This window comes from Lissotriton helveticus, chromosome 12 (assembly GCF_964261635.1).
Source record: "Lissotriton helveticus chromosome 12, aLisHel1.1, whole genome shotgun sequence".
Classification (NCBI taxonomy): Eukaryota; Metazoa; Chordata; class Amphibia; order Caudata; family Salamandridae; genus Lissotriton; species Lissotriton helveticus.
The window spans coordinates 472,485,363-472,509,562 of record NC_136073.1 but is presented as its reverse complement, the minus strand read 5'-3'; the positions used below and the strand labels follow the sequence as shown (position 1 = coordinate 472,509,562).

General features: G+C 45.5%; 1 protein-coding gene across 4 annotated transcripts in view; it reads right to left on the bottom strand.

Moving 5' to 3' along the window:
* Nucleotides 1-24,200, bottom strand: part of LOC144799363 (uncharacterized) — a 227,854-nt gene that overhangs the window by 190,343 nt on the left and 13,311 nt on the right. For all 4 annotated transcript variants that reach the window (XM_078670629.1, XM_078670627.1, XM_078670631.1 and 1 more), the window contains exons 3-4: nucleotides 6,175-6,239; nucleotides 4,187-4,381 (exon numbers count right to left, since the gene is read on the bottom strand). In XM_078670629.1, coding sequence (XP_078526755.1) covers nucleotides 4,277-4,381; nucleotides 6,175-6,239 — 170 coding nt within the window. In that variant the 3' untranslated portion in view covers nucleotides 4,187-4,276. The remainder of the gene's footprint in view (nucleotides 1-4,186; nucleotides 4,382-6,174; nucleotides 6,240-24,200) is intronic.

Below are 24,200 nucleotides of genomic sequence, written 5' to 3'. Positions count from 1 at the left end.
CTAAGTGTGAGGGGGCCCCTGCATGAGCAGGACAGCCCTGCAGCATACGGAGTCCATTCTCCTGGGTTGTCAGTGTATCAGCCATTTACGACATATAGAGTGGCATTACGCAACCGCGTAATGACCAACTCTAAAACGGCTGAAAGTAACTCAATCATGTTTGGTATCGGACATTGTGGAATCATACCCCCACACTGGTAACCAGTGTGGGAGGTATGATTCCACCCTTCAAAAACAAGCTTTGTGAGGTACCTGGTGTTCCCAGTACAAGCCTTCTAGTCCCGGGCAGCCCAAAAGGGTTGCTGCCGACCAGAGACACATTTCTGCCCTGATCTAGGATTTAGTGTATTAGGCCTGGTACTGCGGTATCCACAGGTGGGGTGGCTCTCCAACCTTCCATGATCCAAAGGGTTTCTTCGTAATCCACTTGGAAAGGTCCTTAAACTTTAAAACTGCAACCGCGACTCTCCCATAGAATTGTATGGCGCCCGCAGTCGTGTTTCTACACTGCACCCGTCTGCCGTGGGGTCCCTACTTACTCACCTTGGGGTCCCAGCAATTCTACATACTTTAGACATTGTCTTGACTCGAGCCGTGGTTCGTATACCACTATTTTAGTACATGGTTGGGTCTCCCCCTGGAGCCCACTGTGTATCAGTGCTACTTACGATTGTTTCTGTGCTACAGTATGGTGCTTTTTGTTTATCTGCGTGTAGCGGATACTGTGAAGTATTTAGAGTGCATTATATTAATAAATACATATTTTTATAACTACAGTGTGGTTCTCATTTCATTTAACCAATATAAGGTTGCATTCTGGTAATACAAGCTGCTTAACATTCCTTCAATACTAAGCCTGAAGGCTGCTCTCCACAGCTACCACTTGGATAACTTTTTAAGGTTATCTTTGACCTCTTAAATCACCATAAGGGTTGTTTGGACTGGTACAAGGCGCCCTCTTTAATTAGTGGACAGCATATACCAGGCCAACTTCTTACATGGATTCTCTAGGTGGCAGAGGTATGCAACTGTCCAAGCAGGGACCACCACGTTAGTCAGGGTAAGTCAGATCCACACCCTAAATTAACCTGTGCTCACCCTCTTGTAGCTTGGCACAGAGTAATCAGGCTTAACTTAAGAGGCAATGTGTAAAGTATTTGTACACACTTTATTTTCAGTACATAAATGCAAACACCAAAAGACTCCACACCGGTTAAAAAAAAATTAGAGGATATTTATCTGTTTAAAACAAGACGAAAACAGAAATCCAATAAGAAGAAGTAGAGATATGAATTTTTAAATATTAAACCCCAAAACAGTGCTTTGAAGTCAACAGCTCTAAAGGGTTACTTGAGGTCGCACTAGACCGAGCCAAATCTGAAAAGTCAATCCAACTGAGACAGAGCGCGTGGCGGATACAATTCCAAACAGGTCCTGCTGAAGCTTTACCTTCTCAGATTGAGCCAAGAATCCAGTTCGCAGGGAAGGATTTATCTGGGAGCACTGGGAGTGTCACTGGCGGTGGTCTGTGGGGCCTGAAGAGCCATCTGGCGTTTTTGGACAGACAAGATGGGTTCCAGTAGATGTCTAAATTGGGGGTATCAGGGTCCTGTAATAATACCTAAATGTGCTTTTGAAGTGGGGGAGACATCACTGGGGCCTTTGAAGATCACAAGTTCCCTGCCTTTCCTGCCCTGTCTCCAGACACACTACAGTGTGTATGCAGCTCTTTGTGTGGGGACAGGTACAGCACTATTTAGGCTCAAGTGTCAGCTCTTCCCTACCACTCTCCTGCAAGAAGGCCCTTCAGAATGATAATAGGCCATCAGGATGCAAATGTCACACCACAGCTTCCTTTGGATGATTATCTAGAGGAAATGCACAAAGCCCCGCTGTTACCCCACCCAGACATGTATCTAGAGACAGGCAGAGGCACTGAATAGTTAAAGTAAGAAAATGCCAACTTTCTAAAAGCTGCATTTTCAGACTTACAACTTAAAATCCAACGTCACAATTAGATGTGATTTTAAATTGTGAGTTCAGAGGCACCAAGCTCCAAATCTCTATCTTTTCCCAACTGGAAATTACACTTAAAATATGTTTTAGGGTAATCCGATGTTAATCTATGGGAGACCTAGGCCTTGCAGTAGTGAAAAACAAATGTATCCATTTTTCACTACCAGGACATGAAAACTCAAAAGTACATGGTCCTACCTTTTAAATACAATGCACCCAGCCCATAGGGCTGCCTAGGGCCTTAGGAGTGAATCATATGGAGTTAAAAACTGCACACACAGGCTCTGCAGTGCCGGCCTGAGCCATGTTTATGGGCTATTGAAGTGGGCAGCACAATCAGTGCTGCAGGCCCACTAGTAGTATTTAATTTACAGACCCTGGGCACCTATAGCGCACTTTAATAGGATCGCACAAGTAAATTAAATATGCCAATTGTGGATAAGCCAATGTTAGCATGTTTAGAGAGAGAGCACATGTACCTTAGCACTGGTTAGTAGGGGTAACAAGCCCAGTGTTCTGAAGGCAACACAATCAAATTCAGCAAAAAGGGGAGGAGGAAGGTAAAATGTTTGGGGGTCACCCTGCAGAAAGGGCCATTTCCAACAGGAGGCATATGGTGCCCTTCACGAGCCCAAATGCGCACTGGGAACCCCATCCCCCAGGGCCAACCACTAAAATAGGAGACGGGGGCGCATGACCACCCTCCCCAACTCTTAAGAGGTGCTGCATGCCCAGGACCCTTTCCAGTTTGGGTGGGTTGTCTGGTGCCCAACAGGGTCACACACAAAACATATAATTGAGGTCAGCAGGGGGAGCCTCAGGGCCCCCGTGGCCCCAGTCTGCTCCCTGCATGCTGCCGGGGCTGTCATCACTCCCACCCAGAGGGAGCAGCTCCTTTTACATGCTCCCTCCGGGCAGGAGCAATATCTGTTTCCCTTCCCACAGGAGTGCGGGCAGGAAAACAAAAGTCTCCTCCTACCCGGCGGGACCATTTCTAAAGCTACTGCTGGGTATGAGTAGATATGCCTTCCCAGCCCGCATTCCTGGAGGCAGGGAAGGCATGTTTGTTCCTACCTGGCAGGAGATTTAAAAATGCTCCTGACAGGCGAGACCAAACATATGCTTCCCTGCTTGTGCTTCTGCAGGCAGAGAAACTACTATGTGTACTATGTGAAACTACTATGTGTTATGGGGGAGGACTCCCTGGGACACAGCCTTTGATCAAGCCCCAAGTAATGGGGCCCCCGCAGCCTTCTAAGGCTTGAGGGCATGTCCCCCTCCCTTAGTCTGTGGTCCCATGGGATGGGGTCCAATGGGCCCATTTGGACTCGGGGAAAACACCCACGCAACACTTCCCTGGTGCAGATTAAGGCAATTCAGAGTTGTGCGCTACGTTGCTTTACTCGAGATTCATGAAGCCACTCAGGGCCATGCAAGGTGGCCTTGCGTGGTTTATTAAATGTTGCATTGTTCTTGCACCTCATTGCGTGGCGTAACAGCGATGCTATGGGGCTCGTAAATATGCCCCTTCATTTTAAAGCTTGAAGGCAGAACTAACGTTACTTTTTGTGCAAGCATGTATGATCCTGGGAGATAAATTAAGTAACCCCTATCTTGAAGTCCTTCTATAAGCCCCAAATACCACAGCTGATGTCTTCAATATAGTTAAGTACCAACAATGAACATTTGGGAGAGTCAAAGCCCCATCAAGACATACACAGGAGGGGCAGAACCAAAAGAAAACAGCAATGGCAAAGCCAATAGGTCGAGCCTTGGGAAGCCCACAATGTTTTTATATTTTTTTTATATGCACTAGGTGCTAAAAGGTTTAAACGTAAAAATGACCTATTAGACAAAAAAAATAGGAAATAAAAGCAGAGATTTGTCAACCAACCGTAGCACTGAAGTGGAATACATTTTTGGTGGATGTACACAGGCAAAATGTGAAAGGAGCCAGTGGAGTGGGCTGACCCATTGCTATAGTGGGCAAAAGCAAAATATGAATGAACCTAGAGGAGTCAGATGGATGAAGAGAGCTAATTGAAAACCCCTTTATTTATGTATTTTTATTATGATTTTTTTTGTAAAACATAAAACTGGAGAAACACTAAAGCAAAATGTGGGCCAGACGCAAAAAAACACAACGGAACTATAAAAGTCATGTACTCACCACAGACCAGGCTTTACTGGAAACACCACTTCCAAACCACACCTCCTGAAGCCCAAGGAATGGCGTTCCCAACATGGCGCAGGTTTTGAATTACAAGGGGAGACTCAAAGACAATCTCCGTCTGTACAGTGTAATAAATATTTGCAGTTTCTGAACTTTAATAGTGGATATCATATTTATGTTTAGTTGGTTTACCTAAAAAGTATAACATATAAAACATTATTTATCTATAGCAATTATAATGTTCCCAAAAATGTAATCACATGATCAAAGTAGTGTAAACAAACAACCCCGCCCAATCTAAATATCAGGGTTTAAGTTTTCCGTAAAATTAAAATCCGGTCCAAATTGACTCAATCCATACTCCACAGAAAATGGTTTACATCTTAATGCGAAAGTTCTTTACATTTCAGTAAAAAATATCTTCTAGTAATCCGAGATTCTCACTGCATAATCTGCACACTCGTTTGGAGTGGTTGGCAACTATTTCAAGCGAATTCTTATTAATGTATCCGTTTTAAAGTGACACATTAAAGTTCATATTATTGTCAATTGGATCAACTGCCGAAATACCGAACATGGTCATAAAATAAAATTACTATATGTAATTTTAGCTTGTGTTGCTAAGGGATGTATATTCGACTGAAGTGCTCTCTTAAAGGCTGGCTTCCCGACCGTATCAACTAGAACAAGCATTGGCAAATTCAATAGGTCTGGCATTGGCTGCCAGCCTTCTGGCAGTGTTTGTTTTGTCATGTTTTTGCAAAACTTTATTGTTTGGGAATACGCCCAACCCTCATGAGTCTGGGAAAAAAATAATTTGCTACATGCTAAAAAGTTTTTGGGGCCAAAAACCCACATCTTACCAAACTACTCTCTGACACTGAAGGGGACTATTTCAAAAGTCAATCAGTCTGGAATTGGCTGCAATAAGAAAGAAGGCAAAAAAGAAAGAAAAAAGGCAAGAAAGAAGGTAAGAAAGAAAAAATACCAGGGCAAGTAAGTTCTTAGAGGTAGAGGCTCCCTTACTGAGAGTACTTCTGCCTTTGCAACTGGACCCTGTAAAGAAGCCCAAGGAGAAGCCTGTCACCCTATTGGTGCTAACCCTGCAACTGGTAGGACTGGGTTGGTTCTGGAGAAGTGGTCTTGGCTTAGTTTGTTACTTCCAATAGGAGTCCCTGCGTGAAGGGAGCTGGAGGGCAACCATAGCTTCAGAAGTCTGCGTGTTTCCTTGATATTCTCAAGCTTGGCGTCCATCTGAGGCTCAAACAGGTGCGCCCCAGTGCTTTTGTACCTCTGGGTTGAACCCAGACACACGTAGCCAGGAGTGGCGCCGGAGGATGATGGAGGTGTTCACTCCCCCGGCTGCTTTATCAACTGAGTCTAGGGAACACCTAACGGTAGAGATGGCATAGGCTTTCCTCCCCCTTTTATGATATGGTCAGGGAAGTGCTGGAGGAGCCCTCCTATCTCCTCTCAGTGAGCCCTATCATAACGAGATGCACCGCTGCACCCACCACTACCTATGAAAATTGTACACAAGATCAACCCTTATGCCAATTACCAGAACCAGGGTAAACTATAGAAACAATACAACAGTTCTGTGGGTCTCTCTTCTCATACAACGATGAAGTTATCCTATATTAAACTCTCTCTCGCAACATTATAACTATACATCACATACAATTTTCAAGTTCTGCAGATGGCACCGTATTCATAGTTGCAGAGCTGTTAAATATTAAAAATGATACACATATACAATCGAGATGCCACAAAAATTTTACAGATCCACAGTTCAATCTAAATTCTGATTATTGTCTTCAAATCATTGAATATTGGACAATCCCTATTTACAGTATCAACGTTCGACCCAACACCAAGTATAAGTATGCGTCTTCAGGACATAAACATGCCATCTAGAGAAGCTATTTACTCCATGGGTCAGACATAATGTCCTTATAGACCACTCCTTCAGATTTAAAACCTACCTCCAATCTGTGTACATTCTTCACATGCTGGGGTGATGTCTCAATAGCTGGCCTCTGGATCCCAACTAAAGAAAATGGATATCAGTATATCAATGCAGATGAACCGTAAACAATACTGCTTCTACACTACAAGACAACACTCTTAATAGTAAGAATGTCATACATTTGATTACCTGCACATGTAAAGGAGCATCATTGGTTAAGCCCTATAGGGATGAACATCACAGGGAGGACATACTACAGTGGTATGCCCTGCAAGCAGTGAAACCTGACTGAAGAGGTAGAAATCTAAATGAAATATTGGCAAATCAAGAATGTAGATGGATGGATCGGCTGAAAAGTACAGAGAGGTCTAAATGATGTGTGTGAACTGAGAGGCATAGCTGCTACCTGTCCCTAGGAACATGCCCTTTCTGAGTGGTTGGTTTGAAACGTTGACACTATAAACAGGGACTGCCAATATTCAATGATTTGAAGACAGTAATCAGAATTTAGATCTTTAAAATATTTTGAGACATCCCGCCTGTATATATGTATTGTTTTAAATATTTCACAATGTTGCACCTATGAGCACTGTGCTGTCTGCACCACTTGGAATTGTATGTGATATATAATACATGTGTGATGAATAAACACACAAAATGAGCTATACTGTTGAGAGTTTAATATGGGATAACTGCATGGTTGTATGAGAAAAGAGACCTATGGAATCGTTGTATTGTTTATATACTTTCTTCCCTGCAGCATCAATCCACTTTCTCTCCTGTTCAGGTGGCTGAGCATCACCTGGGCTGCTGCCTATTTCTTGGCAGTGGTGACAAGTAGGGAGCCTCTGGGATATGACGTCTGACGCAGAGTGGGCAGACTTGAAAGCTTTTCTAAATGAGGTGTAAATACCCAGGACTTAACAGGTTCCTTATTATCTCAGGGCATATTTTAGCATGGTAAGGTATTGAACAGGACTGCTCTCCTTTTGAGAGCATCTCCACCCACCAAAAAATCATCATCCTCAGGGGTGATGTAGAGGTCCACCTTATGGAACGCAGCCACGCATAGAATAGCGATGTGGCACGCCCTGATGTCATTCAGCAGGGGGCCCTGACTGAGATGTGTTGTAGATCTGGGCCAGTCTGGGGGTCCATGCCATAATCCCCCCACGGATCTTCCGAGGGGCCAGGGCAGACTAGGACAAAGTCATCAAGCCAGGATTAGGGGCTATGACTGCCTGTGTTGGAGTATGACTCCAGTGACCCCTGAGGGTGAAGTCATAGGATATGAGGGCCTAGGTGATGGTGGTGCAGGAGAAAGAGAAGAAGCTTTCTCCTTAGGCCTCTTGGGTGGCCAGAGAGACACAGAAGTGTCAGATGGCTGGACTTTTCCAAAAGTAAGCCTGTGATTTTTGGAAGGGTCTTCTATGAAGCAGAGATTTTGCCAGTGTGCAGCTGAATGATGATCCTCCTCTGTCTTTCATCCAGCTCCTGCCTCTGGAGGATTGGGCTTTCCCCAATGCAATAAGCGGGGCCAGGGGGACTTCAGAGCCGACTGCGGTTTTGCCATTGATGACAGCTGCTTAGATGCTGATGATGCCTTCGGCCTTGAGAGTTCGGACCCAACGTGCATCTTCGACCTTGAGGCTGGATAAAGGTCAAGGTCCCTGGAAAAAGTCTTTTCTCATGTCTGAAGCCTTGCTTCCATGTCGACCAGAGACTGGAGGCTGCTCCGCACCAAAAGGTGGCAGCGGCTTAGGAACAGGGCTTGACACTGTCCCCAAGAAGAAGCAGTGCTCAGTTCTAACGTGCAGCCATTTCTGGCCTTTGAGAAGGGCTTGAGTTTTGACAGTACTCACATGTGGTGTGGTCTTCAAAAGAGGACTGGCGCCAACCAAGGTGGTTGAGGTTCCTTGGGTGTCACTTCTTTTTCCAGACGTTCCTTCTCCTCTGATTCCAAGTCATCAAAGTGGCTGATCACAGAACTAGACTTGTGTGTTGGGAGGACTGGTGACTCACTCGATTTCTCGCCTTTGCCACAGAGAGGGTCAACCTCACTAAAGATATCAGCGTTTCCGTGGAGGATTTCGACAGTCTGCTCTGGGCCCACAGTCTGTCTAGTCGTAGCGCAAAGTTTGCTTGCTGCGGAACGCCGAACAGGAGTCACACTAGCTTTCGCCGTGTTCCAGTGAGAGGCAAATATTGCAGCCAGCGTTAAGATCGGCATCTGTTCAATCAACTCGAGAGTGTCTTCATTTTTTGAAGGTAGAGTGAAGTATGCGGTGGCCAGGACGGCCGAGTGGCTCAGTTGCTCAATGCCAATGGGCCTGAGGAGCAGAACAGCTGCCATACGAAGTACATCAAACAGTCTTCTGGCAACAGAATGAAAGGTAAGAAACTCCAAGGCTACAACTGGAACTTACAAACTCAGCGAGAGTAGGAGCAATGTTGTTTCACGTTCAAACCTACCTGATGGCGGAGAAAAATAATCTAATAATGGAGTCGGTGCCATGCACATCCACGACCAGAGTAGGAGACACCAAGACCTTGCGACAAAAAATTATTCTTCAAAGGAAAACAACTTGTAAATGTCCAAGCCTTACACTAGATGGCAAGAGTACAGCAAGAGATGAAGGTGTATCTAAAACCACACATGCTATTGAGACTCATTTATTTACATCTGTTATACCATTGAGGTATGTGTTTACATTCTTAATTTTACATGAGTATGAGTTTTAAAGATGGCTACAAAAGTGAGTGGTGGCATATCGGATTTCACTTTCGTCTCCACATTGAGGATAAAACTAGGGCTGAGCAAAAGATTCTGCTCCTCGGGCAGAGTTCGCTGAGTTTTGCCCACTCTGCACTCCACTTGGAGCACGGAATTTTGGCAAAACGCCGCCAACCACCTCATGGTGGATTTTTTCTTGTGTACGGCTTGCCAATATTAAGTACGTGAGTAAGAATCTGCATCCCTAGCATGATTTTCAAGCGCTAGAATGCCTTCCAGCGAGATTTCTCAAAGCGGGCGGTAGCAGCAAGTCGCTATCGTTTGCTTTGAGAAAACTGCTGCTTGAGTAGAAAATCTACTCAAGTGGGAGAAAGAAGCAGCACCCTCTGGCATGCCGCGTGGTGAAAATAGGCCAAACGCATATTTCTGTACAGGGAAACAGTGCAATAATTTGCACTGCGATTTTAGTGACATTCCACTGTGAAATGTCTCGTGTACACAAGTCTGTAACCAGGTTCCCGAAGCGTTGTACTCAGGAACACTAGCCAAGGGGAACCACTGCTGTAGGCTGAAGCTAGTGATACTGAGAGACCAGAAGCTGCAGGGCTGCTTAAGTCCCAAAGATTAAGAGGTCAGGAGGTTTGTTCAAGAAGACAAAGGCATAGCTGGCAAGTTTTCATTATGCTTATGTGTGACATTTTCATGTTTCCAGTATGTTTATGTGAGACATTTCACATTTTATGTGTGACACATTGTGAATGCATCAAAATAAGTACATCCATGTACTGAGTAGATTTCACAAATAAACCTGCTTTACACAATATAAGTGCCCAGAGATAACCTTAAAACAGTTGCTTTGGTCCTGAAGTGTGTATAAAAGATTCGTAACCTGCTTCCCATTTGTACGACCCTCCTACAAACAAAAGTGGCATCATAATAAATAATGTTGGCCTTTTTGAGTTATAAAAATGTTATGCTTGTTTTTTACCCTTAGAATGGGAACGGTCAGGCGAAGTGGAGTGGAATGTCTCCAAAGGCTGGGGCAGTGTGTTTTATGTGTGCAGTGGTGTAACACAACATGATGTAGCCTCCTTGCAAAGGTGGCGACGGGCCATGAGGCTCCCATGATATCTGAAAGAAATTCAAAGTTCTTCGAATTAATGCCCCCTGAAGTCCCACCCCTCCCCCCAGAGGTGTCCGAGATCATGCACTAAGCTCCTGCTTGTGCAATCTACACACATGAACATGCTGACTGGGAGGGAAGATATATTGTACTAAAGGGCCACTAACTATTTTGCTTTCTCAAACTTGTGTCCGACATGTATGTTCATTATGCACATTTTGCAATGGAAAACACGCATATGCAAACGACATATGCATGAACATGCGTGAGTGACGCAACAGGGAAACGTACACGAGCCTGGTTAAATCTCGAGCTGGAATTATAGAGATAAAAAACAGAATTGTCTTGGGACAGACTCAAACTCTCTAGCAAAGACAGATTATGAGAGCAAGTACACTTGACCTAGGCAAGACAAGGTAGAAGAGAGGAGAAAAGCAGTAAAAGGCCTGGAAAGAAAGATAAACTCTGCAAAGAAGCTGTACTGGTCTGGGAAGGACCAATAAATCTCTGTAGATGAGGAAAGCGAGAAGCAGGGCTAAACTGGGCAGGTCTGCTAAACTCTCTGGACCAGTAGCATGACTCAGGACTGACCTATGCACAACTGCTTAAATGAGTATTGTTTGGAAATAAAAATGCCACCACAGTAGTACACCCAATCTCGAACCAGCTTAGCTCCGGCATGACAAAGTCCATACCACCCATGTCAAGCAAATAAATCCAGAGTAGTAAGCCCAGTTTCACCCAATCAGGAACACAAATCCTGCCTGCCCTTTCCACCCCCAGCCAGCACCCCAGCCTCCTCTATGCACACGCTCTCATCCATCCAGCTCTATTTAAAACCTTCGGTGTTGCTCAGCATCACTGACCTTCAGGGTGTTCCAAGTCAGCAAGCAGCATCCCTGGAGGAGTGTAACTCGGCAAGGAGTTCACTTGCTGCATGGCCAATGACTTGCATGCACCATATCGTTATCATTTTACAACAGGTTCACATATGCCAGACCCTTCATGGGTGAATGGGCAGCTGACCCCAAAGGACCATGGAATAGTGTGACAACCAGGTGTCAATGGGGTAACGCAGGGTCGACTAGTTTGCGTTAGTCTCACTCCCTATGCGCGATACTTGACAGAGCCACAAAGGTAAGTGAATAAACCAAATGAAAACAGAACTCATAACCAACAGTGAAAACTGGCTTGAAATCCACCATCTGCCCTGTTTCTAGGGGCCAGATGTAGGTGTCCAAATACCGGTCGGAAACGGCCGAAAATACCGATTTTCGGCCGTTTCCGACCGGTATTTGGACATTGGTATGTAGGGGCATGTAAAATTACAGAATCGGTAATTTTACCGAATCTGTAATTTTACCGATTCGGTAAAATACCGAATTGGTAAAATTACCGAATCTGTAATTTCAGATGTAGGTAGCACTGTTTTCAGTGCTACAAGGGTTTAGGAATTCTTAATTTACCACCAACTCGTAGTTGGTGGTAAATTAAGAAAACCATTTAAAAAGCATTTTTTTTGCTTTGCTTTTTAAACAGTGCCATGTGGCACACATACATGCCCTAAGGGCATGTATGTGTGTCACATTGCACACAAGGCAAAAACTGGGGTGCTACAGGGTGTCAAAGTGACACCCTGTCCCCCTTGGCAATTCGGTATTTTTACCGATTCTGTAATTACAGAATCGGTATTTGCCAGTGATTCCTATGGGCTTCAAGGCCCATAGAAATCAATGGCAAATACCGATTCTGTAATTTTTTACCGAATGAATACCTACATCAGATTTACCGATTCATGAATACCGAATCGGTAAAATTCGGTATTTGTGAAGCGGTAAATCTGATTTACCTACATCTAGCCCCTAGATCCTTCACCCTACCCATGACTTAGAAGCCTCCAGATGTCCAACATTCTCCTTCTTTGTCACACTTGTTCCACCCAAAAAAACCACTAACACTTCCCTTCTGAACCCCTTTCCTTTTCTCTGTGTATTCAGTCCTTCCCTTCCTTCAGCCTTCCTTTCTCTCATGCATATACTTTTTGCATTCTATTCACTTATTTCCTTTATTTACCTTCCTTATTGTCTCCTTCTCTTACCTCACTTCCCTCCCAGTTCCTCCTGTCTCCTCTTACGTCTTCCCATCTCCTTCTCATTTCCCTTTACTTCTCTTACCTTCCCATCGCTGCTGCTTCTTACCTTATTACACTTCCATTTACGTCCGCTTCTTAACTTCCCTATTCATTTCGGTCACCTTCCCATTGCAACTCTCCACACTCTAACTCTATCAGCCACTATTTTCTGACCTTGTTTCCCATTCCAGTGCTGCCTGACACCACACTACTGTGTTCCAGTCCCTACCCTATGCTTTCCCATCCTTCCCTTTCTCCTATCTTTCCATTCTCTTTCTCCCTTCTCCTAGGATTTACCCTACTCCTCTTAAGCATCTCTTTGCGAAACCTTCTTGTATCATCCCCCTCCATACCCTTTACCCTACCCTTACATTCACCAACATCTGCTCTTCTTCGAGTGACTCATGTCCCCTTCCCTTAGTTTCTCTTTTTCTCCGTTGAGGTGAAAGGTTTTCCATATCTATTCTTATTTTGCCTAAACACGCTGTCCATCTCAGTTTTGTAGCATGGTTCAATACTGCAACCCAGGGGGGGAGGAGCCTAGCTCGAGGACGTAATGGCCGCCTTTTAGCTCGGCTCCGTCGGCCCTCCGGCTAACCTCGACTATCCTGCAATATATCCTGCACTGCGACGCTACTTCAATACAGAATTTGAAATTTAAAGACCCACTCTTACTCACCGTCTGGTCCGGAGGTTCCTGTGTGCTGTGGGTCCGCAGCTGTGCCCTCGGTGAGATTGGGGCCTCCGGGCACTCGAGACCGGGACCTCGCCTGCGGGACCCGACCGGCGGAGAAGGGATTGCCGGCCCCGGCCGCGAGAGTGAGCCACTGATGGGAACCGTTGTGCGTGTGCCCCGGAGATCCTGAACCGGCCACGATGACTGGGCTGTGCGGCTGGAGGGGGACGAGATGTGTTGGGGGCTGACCGTGTGAAGGGGTCCCTTCGCCTTTGTCCTGTCCGGCGGCCCTGAACCCCGCGCCTGGCTCTCGCCTGTGGGGCCTGCCACTGTTCGGAAGGGACCCCCCCCCCCCATCGGGCGCTCGCCCATCCTGTGCCGGTGAGGCCGTTGTTGGGAGCCTCCGGAGGTCTGTAAAGTCCTACATTTGGGAACTGTTTGGGGGCCCACGGTGAAGTGTGGGGCGGCGAAACTCACAAGATGGCTACCGACAACGCGGGGGGTGCTCCGCTCTACACCGAAGCTCCTTACCGGCCGGATTGTGCGGAGGCCTGGGTGTGTACTCGAGCGCCCACGCCCGGAGATGTCCTGGACGCCTTGATGTCATTGTACGCTGTCTTGGCCCCTGGTGCCTCTACCGACCCCATGCGGCTCGCCGCCATTTTGGGCCGCCGCTCTTTCATGCACCCCTATCGTCCTGATGCCGCCATTGCTTCGCCCCCTTCGGCTGCGCCAGGAGTTGCTGTTGTTGTTCTTCGGCCGCTTGATGGGCCGGTGACTTTTGACCCTCTGCTTCCTCGCCGCCTGGATTTCGAGGACTTCCACACGACGCGGAGATCTGCTCCTTCCCGGGTGCCTGGGACTTATGGTGTGTGGTAAATAAATAAATAATACCTCTATTTTTGAATGGATAAATGAATAACAGATAGCTCAATAAATAAGAGTCAAGATTCGAGGTAGTAGGAGTTTGCAGGTTTAATACAGCATAAAGGACAGGAACAGGACAACCTGCACGGGAACAGGATGGCAGCGCTTGACAGGGGGGCCCCGACAGCTGCCGGGCAGGATCTGGGATGAGCGCGCTAACATTTAATAACAATACACGAACATATATACTAAAACAGTTGCATTACAATACATATGATAGGCGGAGCAGTGGGTGTGGTCAATAGCAGTCGCGAAAGATAAGGGTGAAAATGGGTGTAACAGGGGCGTATACATAGACATGTGATGCAAACGTAACAGAATATGTCATAAATGGGGCGGAAACATGGAGGGGGCTACCTAAGGAGCCGGGACCTCTAACCTAATGGTGCGCGCAAACTGACAATGACGTGTTACTAGGAGAAGCTGGGGGCTATGAACTCTGTGCTAGGAGCAGAGACTGAAGTCTGGAGAGTCAGGGCGACATGTACCTAAACAGTATCTAGTATCTGATGTTTAGAGAACATGTTGATATAAACTAAGAGTCAGGAGGGGAGAGGCTAACGGACTCCAAGACTGGAGCATGCAGTATTCTACATGTAGTGCGTGATGAAGAATATTAAATGACCATTAAATGCAGTATTTCTCTTACATGGAGACGTAAAGGCTAGACAATGACGAAAACTATTGATGCGATTCAGTAGCTTAGGAATGCAGAGAAGGAGGGCTGGACTGATAACTAGAATCATAACATACTCTTGGCAGACTCAGAGGCAGAGCCAGGCTGAGCCGGGCACTGTGAGGCAGGAAGTAAGTGAAGGGTCGAGGATACAAGTGGGGGCTGTATCGCTCCTCAGCGAGGACTCAGAAGACAGGAGCTGAATCTGGTGTCCGGGCCCTTTTGAGGCCTAGAAACGGGGACTTTACAATGAAATAACGTGCACACTGAGAAACGTGGCAACGTAACTTTACATAGGCCTGATACTCGTAGCTTTCACGAGAACTGGAAACTGGCATACTAGTGATGGACACAACTGTAATTGCGTCTTTAATCAAACATGGGGGATACATATGCATATTAATCATGCACACATAACATAAGATGGAGGACGCGTAGGGACACAGAACATGGCAAAATTTACTTTTCCACATTCCCTCCTTGTCACTACGTTTCCATCAGGAAACATCAATATTCATGATACCATCTATCATTTCATACAGTATCATTTGCTCGTCTCGAATTTTCTTGGAACGGGATTTAGGACGGGACTTGGGACTAGGAATACAAGATGTAGCACAAATGCCGCAAATCGCAGGGCCACATTGTAAACAGAGGCAGCAACTGAATATGATCGCTACTGCAATACCCAGAAATGACAATACTTTCCATCCCAGGCGGAAATTATATTCCAGAACCAACCGGACCATGTCCAGGTGCCTGGATCTTGGTGTAACATATGGGCAATTTTATGGAGTCTGGTAATAGCTGAATAAACAGACGGTGCGTTATTAGGAATGAAAATGCAGCAACTAGATCCGATGACTCTACATGCCCCGCCCCTATCGGCCAGTATGACGTCAAGGACGAGACGATTCTGGAGCACGACAATTATCGTAAAGGATTGTTCTTCGGTTAAGTTACCTAGAGCAGAAGTAGTCTCAATCACTACTGCTTCAAGTGTTCTGGTTAATCTACGTATCAGTTTACTATTTACAACATAGTAGGTATGGGGAAGACACCTTTATTGATATCTATGTATTGTTCTAGAGCAGTTTCAGTATAATCGACAATCGGGAAATTTCTCTTGTGTCTAGTATGTACTAGGTGGGAATTCCTATGGTAGTCAGGTGGGGCTAGAAAAACTGGTGGCAGTAGGAAGGCAATGTAACATGTTCCATCCCAATCAAGGGGCAGACGAACATATGCGGTCTGACCACAAACAAAATAAGAATGACGTGAAGCTTTGAAAATAGATTTCCTACTGTCACTATACTTGATAATAGTAGTACAATCACTATGGCCTACATGTATGGAACCATTATTTCGGACACATAATTCACCTTTGACTGGTAGTACTGAAATAGCAGGTAAGTCTGGAGTAGAATCAGACTGAACATTCAGGACCATGAAATTCGAAGAATAATTACCCAAATTGTAAACTTCGTTTTCTAGATCTAACCCTGTTCTGTGGGGAAGACCTTGCTTGTCTGGGAAACATGTACTGTTAAGTAAAGACATATCTGTTGAGGATGACGTTAACGTGGACCATGCTCCACACGAACCATTATGTGAAAATGGATAAGGAAAGAGTGGCAGAACTCCCTTCGGTGTCTGGAAAGGGGGGAGTCGACCACACACCCAACAATTTGTGGCATTGCTGGTCTGGTGTGAATAATGTAACATGCGGACAAAAGAATTATTACGCATAGCAAGACGATAAGAGAGTTCATGAGGAGGTAGATCACTAAACGTGTGCTCTACTGTAACATTAGCAGACTTATTTACATGAGAAACTGAAAAATACAAATAAAATGCATAACTGGTGCAGGAAATCATAATGCTAAAATATAGCAGAAAACATAAAATAATAGTGCAACTTCTAGAGTTCTCACTAACTCTCTCTCTATGGGGGTCTATTATATACTTGTCAGAAACCGGTCTAACCGTTTCACCTAGGGGAGGACTTAGACAATCAAACTGGCTGACTTATTTTACTAGACCTTAGTTTAAGCTTATACTCCTGTTGCGGAGTTTTCTCTAACAGGGAAGGGTTCGTAGCAATGTCTTTTGCGGGACAGTCCTTAAGAATAGTACTTTGGCAGTCTTTAAGATCCTCGGAAATGTTCTTTGAAACAGGTTTCAATCCAAAAAATCTTTTCACATGAGACAGATGCACCCAGCCCTTCCTGCCTTCCAGCTTGACGGCAGTACGGGTGGCCAGGAGGACCTGTCGGGGCTCCTTCCAGCGAGGCTCCAGCGGACTTGAACGATCAAAATTTCGGACAAGAACCATGGATCCGGGAACGATTTCATGCGGTGCCACCTCGGTATTGTCTGGAAATGCGGCAGCAACCTGTGAACGACAAGAGTTGAGGGCAGACATCAAGGAAGCTAGGTAATCTGTCAGCATATTACTTGAAACATCGGTAATACTTCGGGGTCTAGGTGTACCCCACATGTTAGGGGGGCGGCCGAATACGACCTCGTACGGGGACAGACCTGATCTGGAATGTGCGACCATGCGCATGTAGAACAGAGCAACTGGCAGAGCTACTAGCCAGTCCACACCTTTCTCTTGACAAACTTTTGCAATTCGGATTTTCAGGGTCTGATTATGTCTCTCTACGAGACCAGCTGCTTCAGGATGGCGTACACAATGGAACTTCCACTGGTACCCTAACAAAAGGGAAACATGTTTCATCAACTCGGATGAGAATGGCTGGCCGTTATCAGAATATACGACTCTAGGGAGTCCATAACGGGGGAAGAACTCACGAACCAACTGCTTGGCAGTGGTCGCGGCTGTGTAATCTGGGACTGGATATGCCTCTGTCCACCTGGACAAAGCGCATACAACTACAAGGACATACTTGAAACCTCGACATCGCTCCATCTGAATATAATCCATCTGGAGGACTTCAAAAGGGTGGTCAGGGGGCTGGAATCCACCTTGTTCCACCGGGACACTTTTACCTGGATTGAACTGGCAACATATCATACAGGTACGGACTTTCTGTTTGGCTGCAGCTCGTAAATGCTTGTTGAACCAAATGTTCTGGATACTATCTAACATAGCTTTTTCTCCTAAATGTGCTGGACTATGTGCGGTATTGATAATGACTTGAACCATAGAATCGGGGAGAAACCATGTGGCTTTACCCTTCGTTACCCATCCCTGATCTGTCTGGACCCCTCCTTGTTCAGACCATTTCTTGATTTCATCGGGAGTAGCATGTAACTGGATATCTATGACATCTTGAGTAGGGTCCTTAACTGTCATACAGGTAGTTGGATCTGGAGTGTATGTCGGTGTCTTATTTACTGGAACGTCTGGTGTCTGTGCTGTAAGCTTGGCTGTGCGATCTGCTAGATCATTACCTTGAGAAATAGTGTCAGTAACTTTCGTATGTGCTTTGCATTTCATGATAGCAATGGATGTCGGTAAGTGTATGGCATCTAACAGAGCTTGAATAAGGAGACCATGCTGAATCTTGGTTCCATGAGAAGTCATGAAACCTCTCTCCTGCCAGAGTACTCCGAAGTCGTGTACGACTCCAAATGCGTAGCGTGAATCTGTGTAAACATTAACTTTCAGGTTCTTGGCGTGTATGCAGGCTTGTGTCAGAGCAACTAGCTCTGCTGCTTGAGCAGACAGGGTGTCAATACGATGTGTTTCAATAACTTCAGTGTCAGTAGTCACTGCATACGCGGCTACTAGTTCTCCTGTACTTGTTCTCATACATGAACCATCCACATAAAGTGTCAGGTCGGGATCTGGTAATGGAATGTCCGTCAAGTCTTGTCTTGGCTTAGTCATAATGTTAACTACTTCCACACAGTCGTGTGTGGCAGGATTTGAATTTACTGACGGTAACAGTGTGGCAGGATTTAGAACGTTGCAGCGTCTGATTTCTATGTGTGGCTGGAACAGTGTCAATTCATAACCTGTTAAACGTGCAATTGTCAAGTGCTGAGTCTGTGTTCGGTTTAAAAGAACTTCCACGGAGTGTGGAACTTGTACTGTCAAGGAATGTCCTAATACTATGGAATCACTTTGTCTGATAGCTAGTGCTGTGGCTGCAACTGACTTGAGGCACGCAGGCAGAGCCTGGGCTACAGGATCTAATGTGCTCGAAAAATAAGCACAAGGCTTGTATTGTCCTGCTTGATCTTGTGTGAGAACAGATAATGCTGTACCTTCACGTTCAGTGACGAAAAGTGTAAAAGGCTTACTGTAGTTCGGTGTAGCTAGAACTGGAGCTTGGCATAGAGCTTTCTTTAACTCATTAAAACTAAATGTATGTTCAGACGTCCAAGGGAGGACAGTCGATACGGCTGCCTCCTGTGTCGTTAACTGTATCAGTGGTTTAGCTAGAAATGCATACTGAGGAATCCATTGTCTGCAGTAAGAAGTGAGGCCGATAAAAGCACGTACCTCCTTCTGGGTCTTGGGCTGAGGAAGACTCGCTATTAACTGGATACGGTCTGGTGTCAACTGCCTACCCCTCTTGGACAGTAAGTGGCCTAAATAGATCACTTGCTGGACACAGAATTGAAGCTTAGAAGGGGACACCTTGTGCCCCATCTCTGCTAGGAAATACAAGACTGTAAGGGATGCTCGCTCGCAAGCACGTTCAGAACGGGCTGTGATCAGTAGATCATCGACATACTGGAGCAGGGCAGTGTCAGTTGGCATGTGAATATTGTCTAGTTGTCTCTTAAGTGCTTGACTGTAAATACTAGGACTTTCTGTGAAACCTTGAGGAGCGCGTGTGAACATATAGCTCCTTCCATTTAAACAAAATCCGAAAAGGAACTGGCTGTCTGGATGAATGGGGACACTAAAAAACGCGTTCTTGAGGTCTATGACTGAAAAAAATGAGGCTTCGGAATCAATGGCTGTCAAGAGGGAAGAGATATCTGGGACAACTGGGTACTGGGGAATAATACATTTGTTAAGCTCTCGGAGATCAATCACTAATCGATATACTGGGGGTGCATTTGGATCAGTACGTTTCATGACTGGAATGATCGGAGAATTACATACATTGGAGTCAGTTTCTACAACTACTCCTTGAGCGATGAGCTCGTCAATAATTTTGGATAAGGCTGCTACAGCCTCAGGTGGCAATCTGTACTGTCTGATTCGTGGTAACACTACACCTGGTTTGAGAGTCACACGATGGGGTGTGATTTGCATGAAGCCAACATCAGTTGGACCTTGCGCCCATAGATGCTGCGGAACATTAGACAATCTCGGATCAAAATCTCGTAATACATAGTGACCCTTGAAGTCACGTAGGAACAACCGTATTCCCTCTGGGGAACAGCAAATAACTGCACCTAATTCTTTCAGTGTCTTAATGCCTAACAGATTTTCTGGACATGACTTCGTAAGTAACAGATCAGTAGTGCGGGACAATGGACCTACTTCTAGAGTAACTGGCTTAGATATCTCGTTTACAATAGGCTTTCCTGAAAATCCAAGGGAAACATTTCTAGAGCCTGAGAGCGGAGCCCCTGGAACTTCGGCGTGACTAATGGTGGTCCTACTTGCCCCTGTATCAATCAAAAACTTTCTGTCTTTCCCTAATACTTGACTATGAACATAGGGACCCTCTTGATCTACAGGTATCTCGATGAGAGGCAAGCCTACCTCCCTCTCTAGGCTGTTTCATGAATATGGCTGATACTCTGGATACTCGGACTGCGCATACTGGTACATCTGCTGTGTAACATGCTGTGTTGCAGCGATAGGCTGCGGTACTGGAACTGTCTGTTGTGCATTCTGTGGCTGAGAAGTCTGTGAAACTTGTTCTTGTCTAGGCGGACGTGGTCTTTCTTTAGTCTTACCGGTAGCTATATTGTGTTTCAGAACTGCACACTCGTTTATAAAATGACCTGGCTGTTTACAATAATTGCATGTCCCTTTAACGGGAACTGCAGGATGACTGGCTTGATTCGGACCCCTCTTCTGACTGTCTTGAGGAACAGATTGCGCAACTAGTACCTTCATTTTCGTGTCTTTCATACGTTTCCTTTCGTGATCTTGTTCTTCTCTGATTCTATTCTGGTGGTATTGAAGCATCTGTAACATCTGGGACGGGGTATTAGCTTGCCAGGTACTTTCGACTTTCAAAACTCGATTCTTAACTTGTGGACTTGAATTCTCGACTAATTTAGTAACAAAAAGATGAGGGTATGACTCGCTACTTGTCTTGAGGCCACTGTTGATACTAAAACATTTCTCGAATCTAGAATAAAAATCACTAGTGTCTTCATCTTGTTTCTGTTTACAGGCTGAGATTGCATCCCAGTCTTCCTTTTTAGTGGCTAATAATCTTGGCAAAACTTGTATTAACAGTTCTGGTAATTCTTTACATTTTTCTCCTAGACCGGTACCTGGTACTCGTGCCTTATCTTCGGCTTCTAGAACTGCCCAATCGATCTTTTTCTCTCCCACCTCCCAATCTTTTTCCTTGAGTTTCTCGTATACCCCTGCGGGCAATAAGACTTTTAACATTTTAATTATATCTGGATACGTGTATTCTCCCATACGGAGCATGTCCTTTAATTCCCGGTGGAACCCTGCTGGATCTTTGTCATGACAGGGAATTAACTTTTTCATCTCTAAGAGTTCCATCTTTGTAATCGGAGTGTAAACAAACACTCGTTGCATTTCACCATCTGTTGTCCTAACTGGGTGTACTTCTCGTAACGGATTCTGTCTGTCTATGTAAAACGGTTTACTTTCTGGAGGTGAGACATGAACAAAATGCGGGTTCAAAAACATACTATATTTGTGGCGCTGTTCTAGAATGACACTAATTAAATTGGTACCTAAACCTTTCCATCTATACTGGAGTAACTCGTTCAGGACATCGTGTAACGGACCTGGATCAGAATGTTGACCCTCATACAGAGTAATGAGGTGCTGGATCATATACATACCCACCAGTCGTTGCTCGGCTGGAGGCAATTTCAGGAACATTTGTGCCACTATTTCGTCTGGAAAAGTGGTAGAATCAGTAATCCATCGGACTGCTGATCGGACTAGTTCTTGTTCATGCATAGTACTTAACTCGCTATAACCGATTCGTGATTTCAGAATGTGATCGGTAGCTTGAAATACTTGTTCTAGAGAACCTTGTTCTGGTGCCGGATGAGGAACAGTTTTCTTGTAGTCTAGACGTGAATGTCGGTCTGGAAATCTAGATTTTCCTACATACGCTATTCTGACGGGATTCTCGTCCTCTACCTCTTCAGTAGAAGAGTCATTTTCTTTCTCGTTTACTTGTGCTGCTTTACGTTGTTCGTGTAACTTTATTATTTCTTTACGGATTTTCTTGTACATACTCTCTATACTACTGATAGTCTTGTGTTTACCCTCGGCTATATTATCACTCCACCTTGTCAGGATTTTCATTTCGGCCTGATCTTTAGTCGGGGAATCTTGTTCTCTTATTAGACAATTAATCAGAAACTTTAATATCATGAGCTGGATCTCAGCTTTCCTTTGAGACATGGCTTCGCCAATACTTTCTGGATCATCCCCTGTACGGATGAAACGATATATTCTGTCTAGATCTCCTTTCATATCTGGTAGGGTGTCTAAATACCCGGTCACCCGTCTTACACGGATGGAATATATTACTGTACTATCATCACCTGCAACTGGATCATAGCGGCATTCAGTGAGAGCTCGTCGGATTTCCGCAACGGACTTAAATTTGGGCGTACGTTGTAACGCACATTCATGTAACTCGGCCAACGTTCTACGTTGGTGCGGTGGCGGGGTACCAGGAGGACCTCCTCCTGCGGCCCCTAAACTGGAATCGTCGACTGATACTCTTCGTATCAGCGCGGCGGGAAATTGTAATGTAGGCTGGACCGGGGGTACCGTAGCAGGTACTCCGGTGACTGGAGGAGCAGGATTTACATTATTTACAGGAGCTGGCGGAACAGGATTTGCATATTCTGGGACTGTGTCGTCCAAATAGGACGAGATGAAAATATCAGCTGCGGTCGGTTTGTGACGTAGCTTAGTCGGAACTAATGGTGGCGGAAAATTACTGGATGCCTCCGGGGTCGCTTTTGGCAAGCCCTCGGCAAGAAGAGGATACATACCCTTGATGAGGGCATGCCTCTGTCTGTCTGACTGTTCTGTTTTAACTCGTTCACCTATCTCGATTAGTTCCCTTTCTTGGGCTCGTTCCAAAGATTCTCTACTTAGTTCTGACTTTCTGATTTCTTTTTCGGTTCTTTTATGAGATTCTTTGCGCCATAACTCGATGGCATCTTTCTGTGACTGTCTGGCTTTCTTTTTCCATAATGCTTCTTCTACTCGCATGATGCACTCGGCATCCCATGTGCCTGATACAGGCCATCTATACTTTTCTTCTAACTGTTTGGTATACTCTACCCATAAATCTAGATATAATATGGCACTTATGCCATGCTTTTGATACATAAAATGACCTGGACTGTCCCTAGGCGGGACAGGAACTGCTTCTTCTAACAGACCTTTTCTAGTTCTTAACTGACGTAGTCTGGAAAATAACGGCATGACTGGACTGTAATCTAGACACAATACAATACACAATGAACACGATAACTACACCACTTTCATACCACGACATTAAAAATACATGAAGAACATTTAAAATAACAGTTCGAACAGAATACTACCTGGAATACTCAGAATACATGAATTTTCTCGAGAACAGAACTGACTAGAACAGAAACTAGATGCACTGCTGAAACAGTACGAAACTTACCGGTCTCATAAAGAGACACGTCAGGACCCGCATCCACCGAAGTGGACACTTCGTTTTGGGTCTGTGTACCACCAACCCACGGACCAGAGTCAATTAGATTGACCCTGTCTAGATACTACCCCAGCAATGGTACTCACCGGGCAGCAAGAACGGAAGGCCTCGGACTGGACTGGACTGCTTCGACGCCGGACGGACGAACTTCGGACTTCTGTTACGGGTGGGCCTCCGGATACCTCGGACCTTGGACTCTCGGCTTGGGCTCTGGTCGGGACTCGCCGCGTTCCTCCACCGCCTCGTCTGGATGCTGGACCGCCACCTCCGTCTCCTCCGTGGGCCTGAGGGATACTTGAAGCAGAAATATCTGCACGTGCACGGTATGGTTCCGTCACGGCTGCAGAGGGTCAGGGGGCCGGCGTGGCTTCACCGGCGCGTGGGGAAAGGGCAAGTCCCTATTCGGGCGCCATTATGTGGTAAATAAATAAATAATACCTCTATTTTTGAATGGATAAATGAATAACAGATAGCTCAATAAATAAGAGTCAAGATTCGAGGTAGTAGGAGTTTGCAGGTTTAATACAGCATAAAGGACAGGAACAGGACAACCTGCACGGGAACAGGATGGCAGCGCTTGACAGGGGGGCCCCGACAGCTGCCGGGCAGGATCTGGGATGAGCGCGCTAACATTTAATAACAATACACGAACATATATACTAAAACAGTTGCATTACAATACATATGATAGGCGGAGCAGTGGGTGTGGTCAATAGCAGTCGCGAAAGATAAGGGTGAAAATGGGTGTAACAGGGGCGTATACATAGACATGTGATGCAAACGTAACAGAATATGTCATAAATGGGGCGGAAACATGGAGGGGGCTACCTAAGGAGCCGGGACCTCTAACCTAATGGTGCGCGCAAACTGACAATGACGTGTTACTAGGAGAAGCTGGGGGCTAT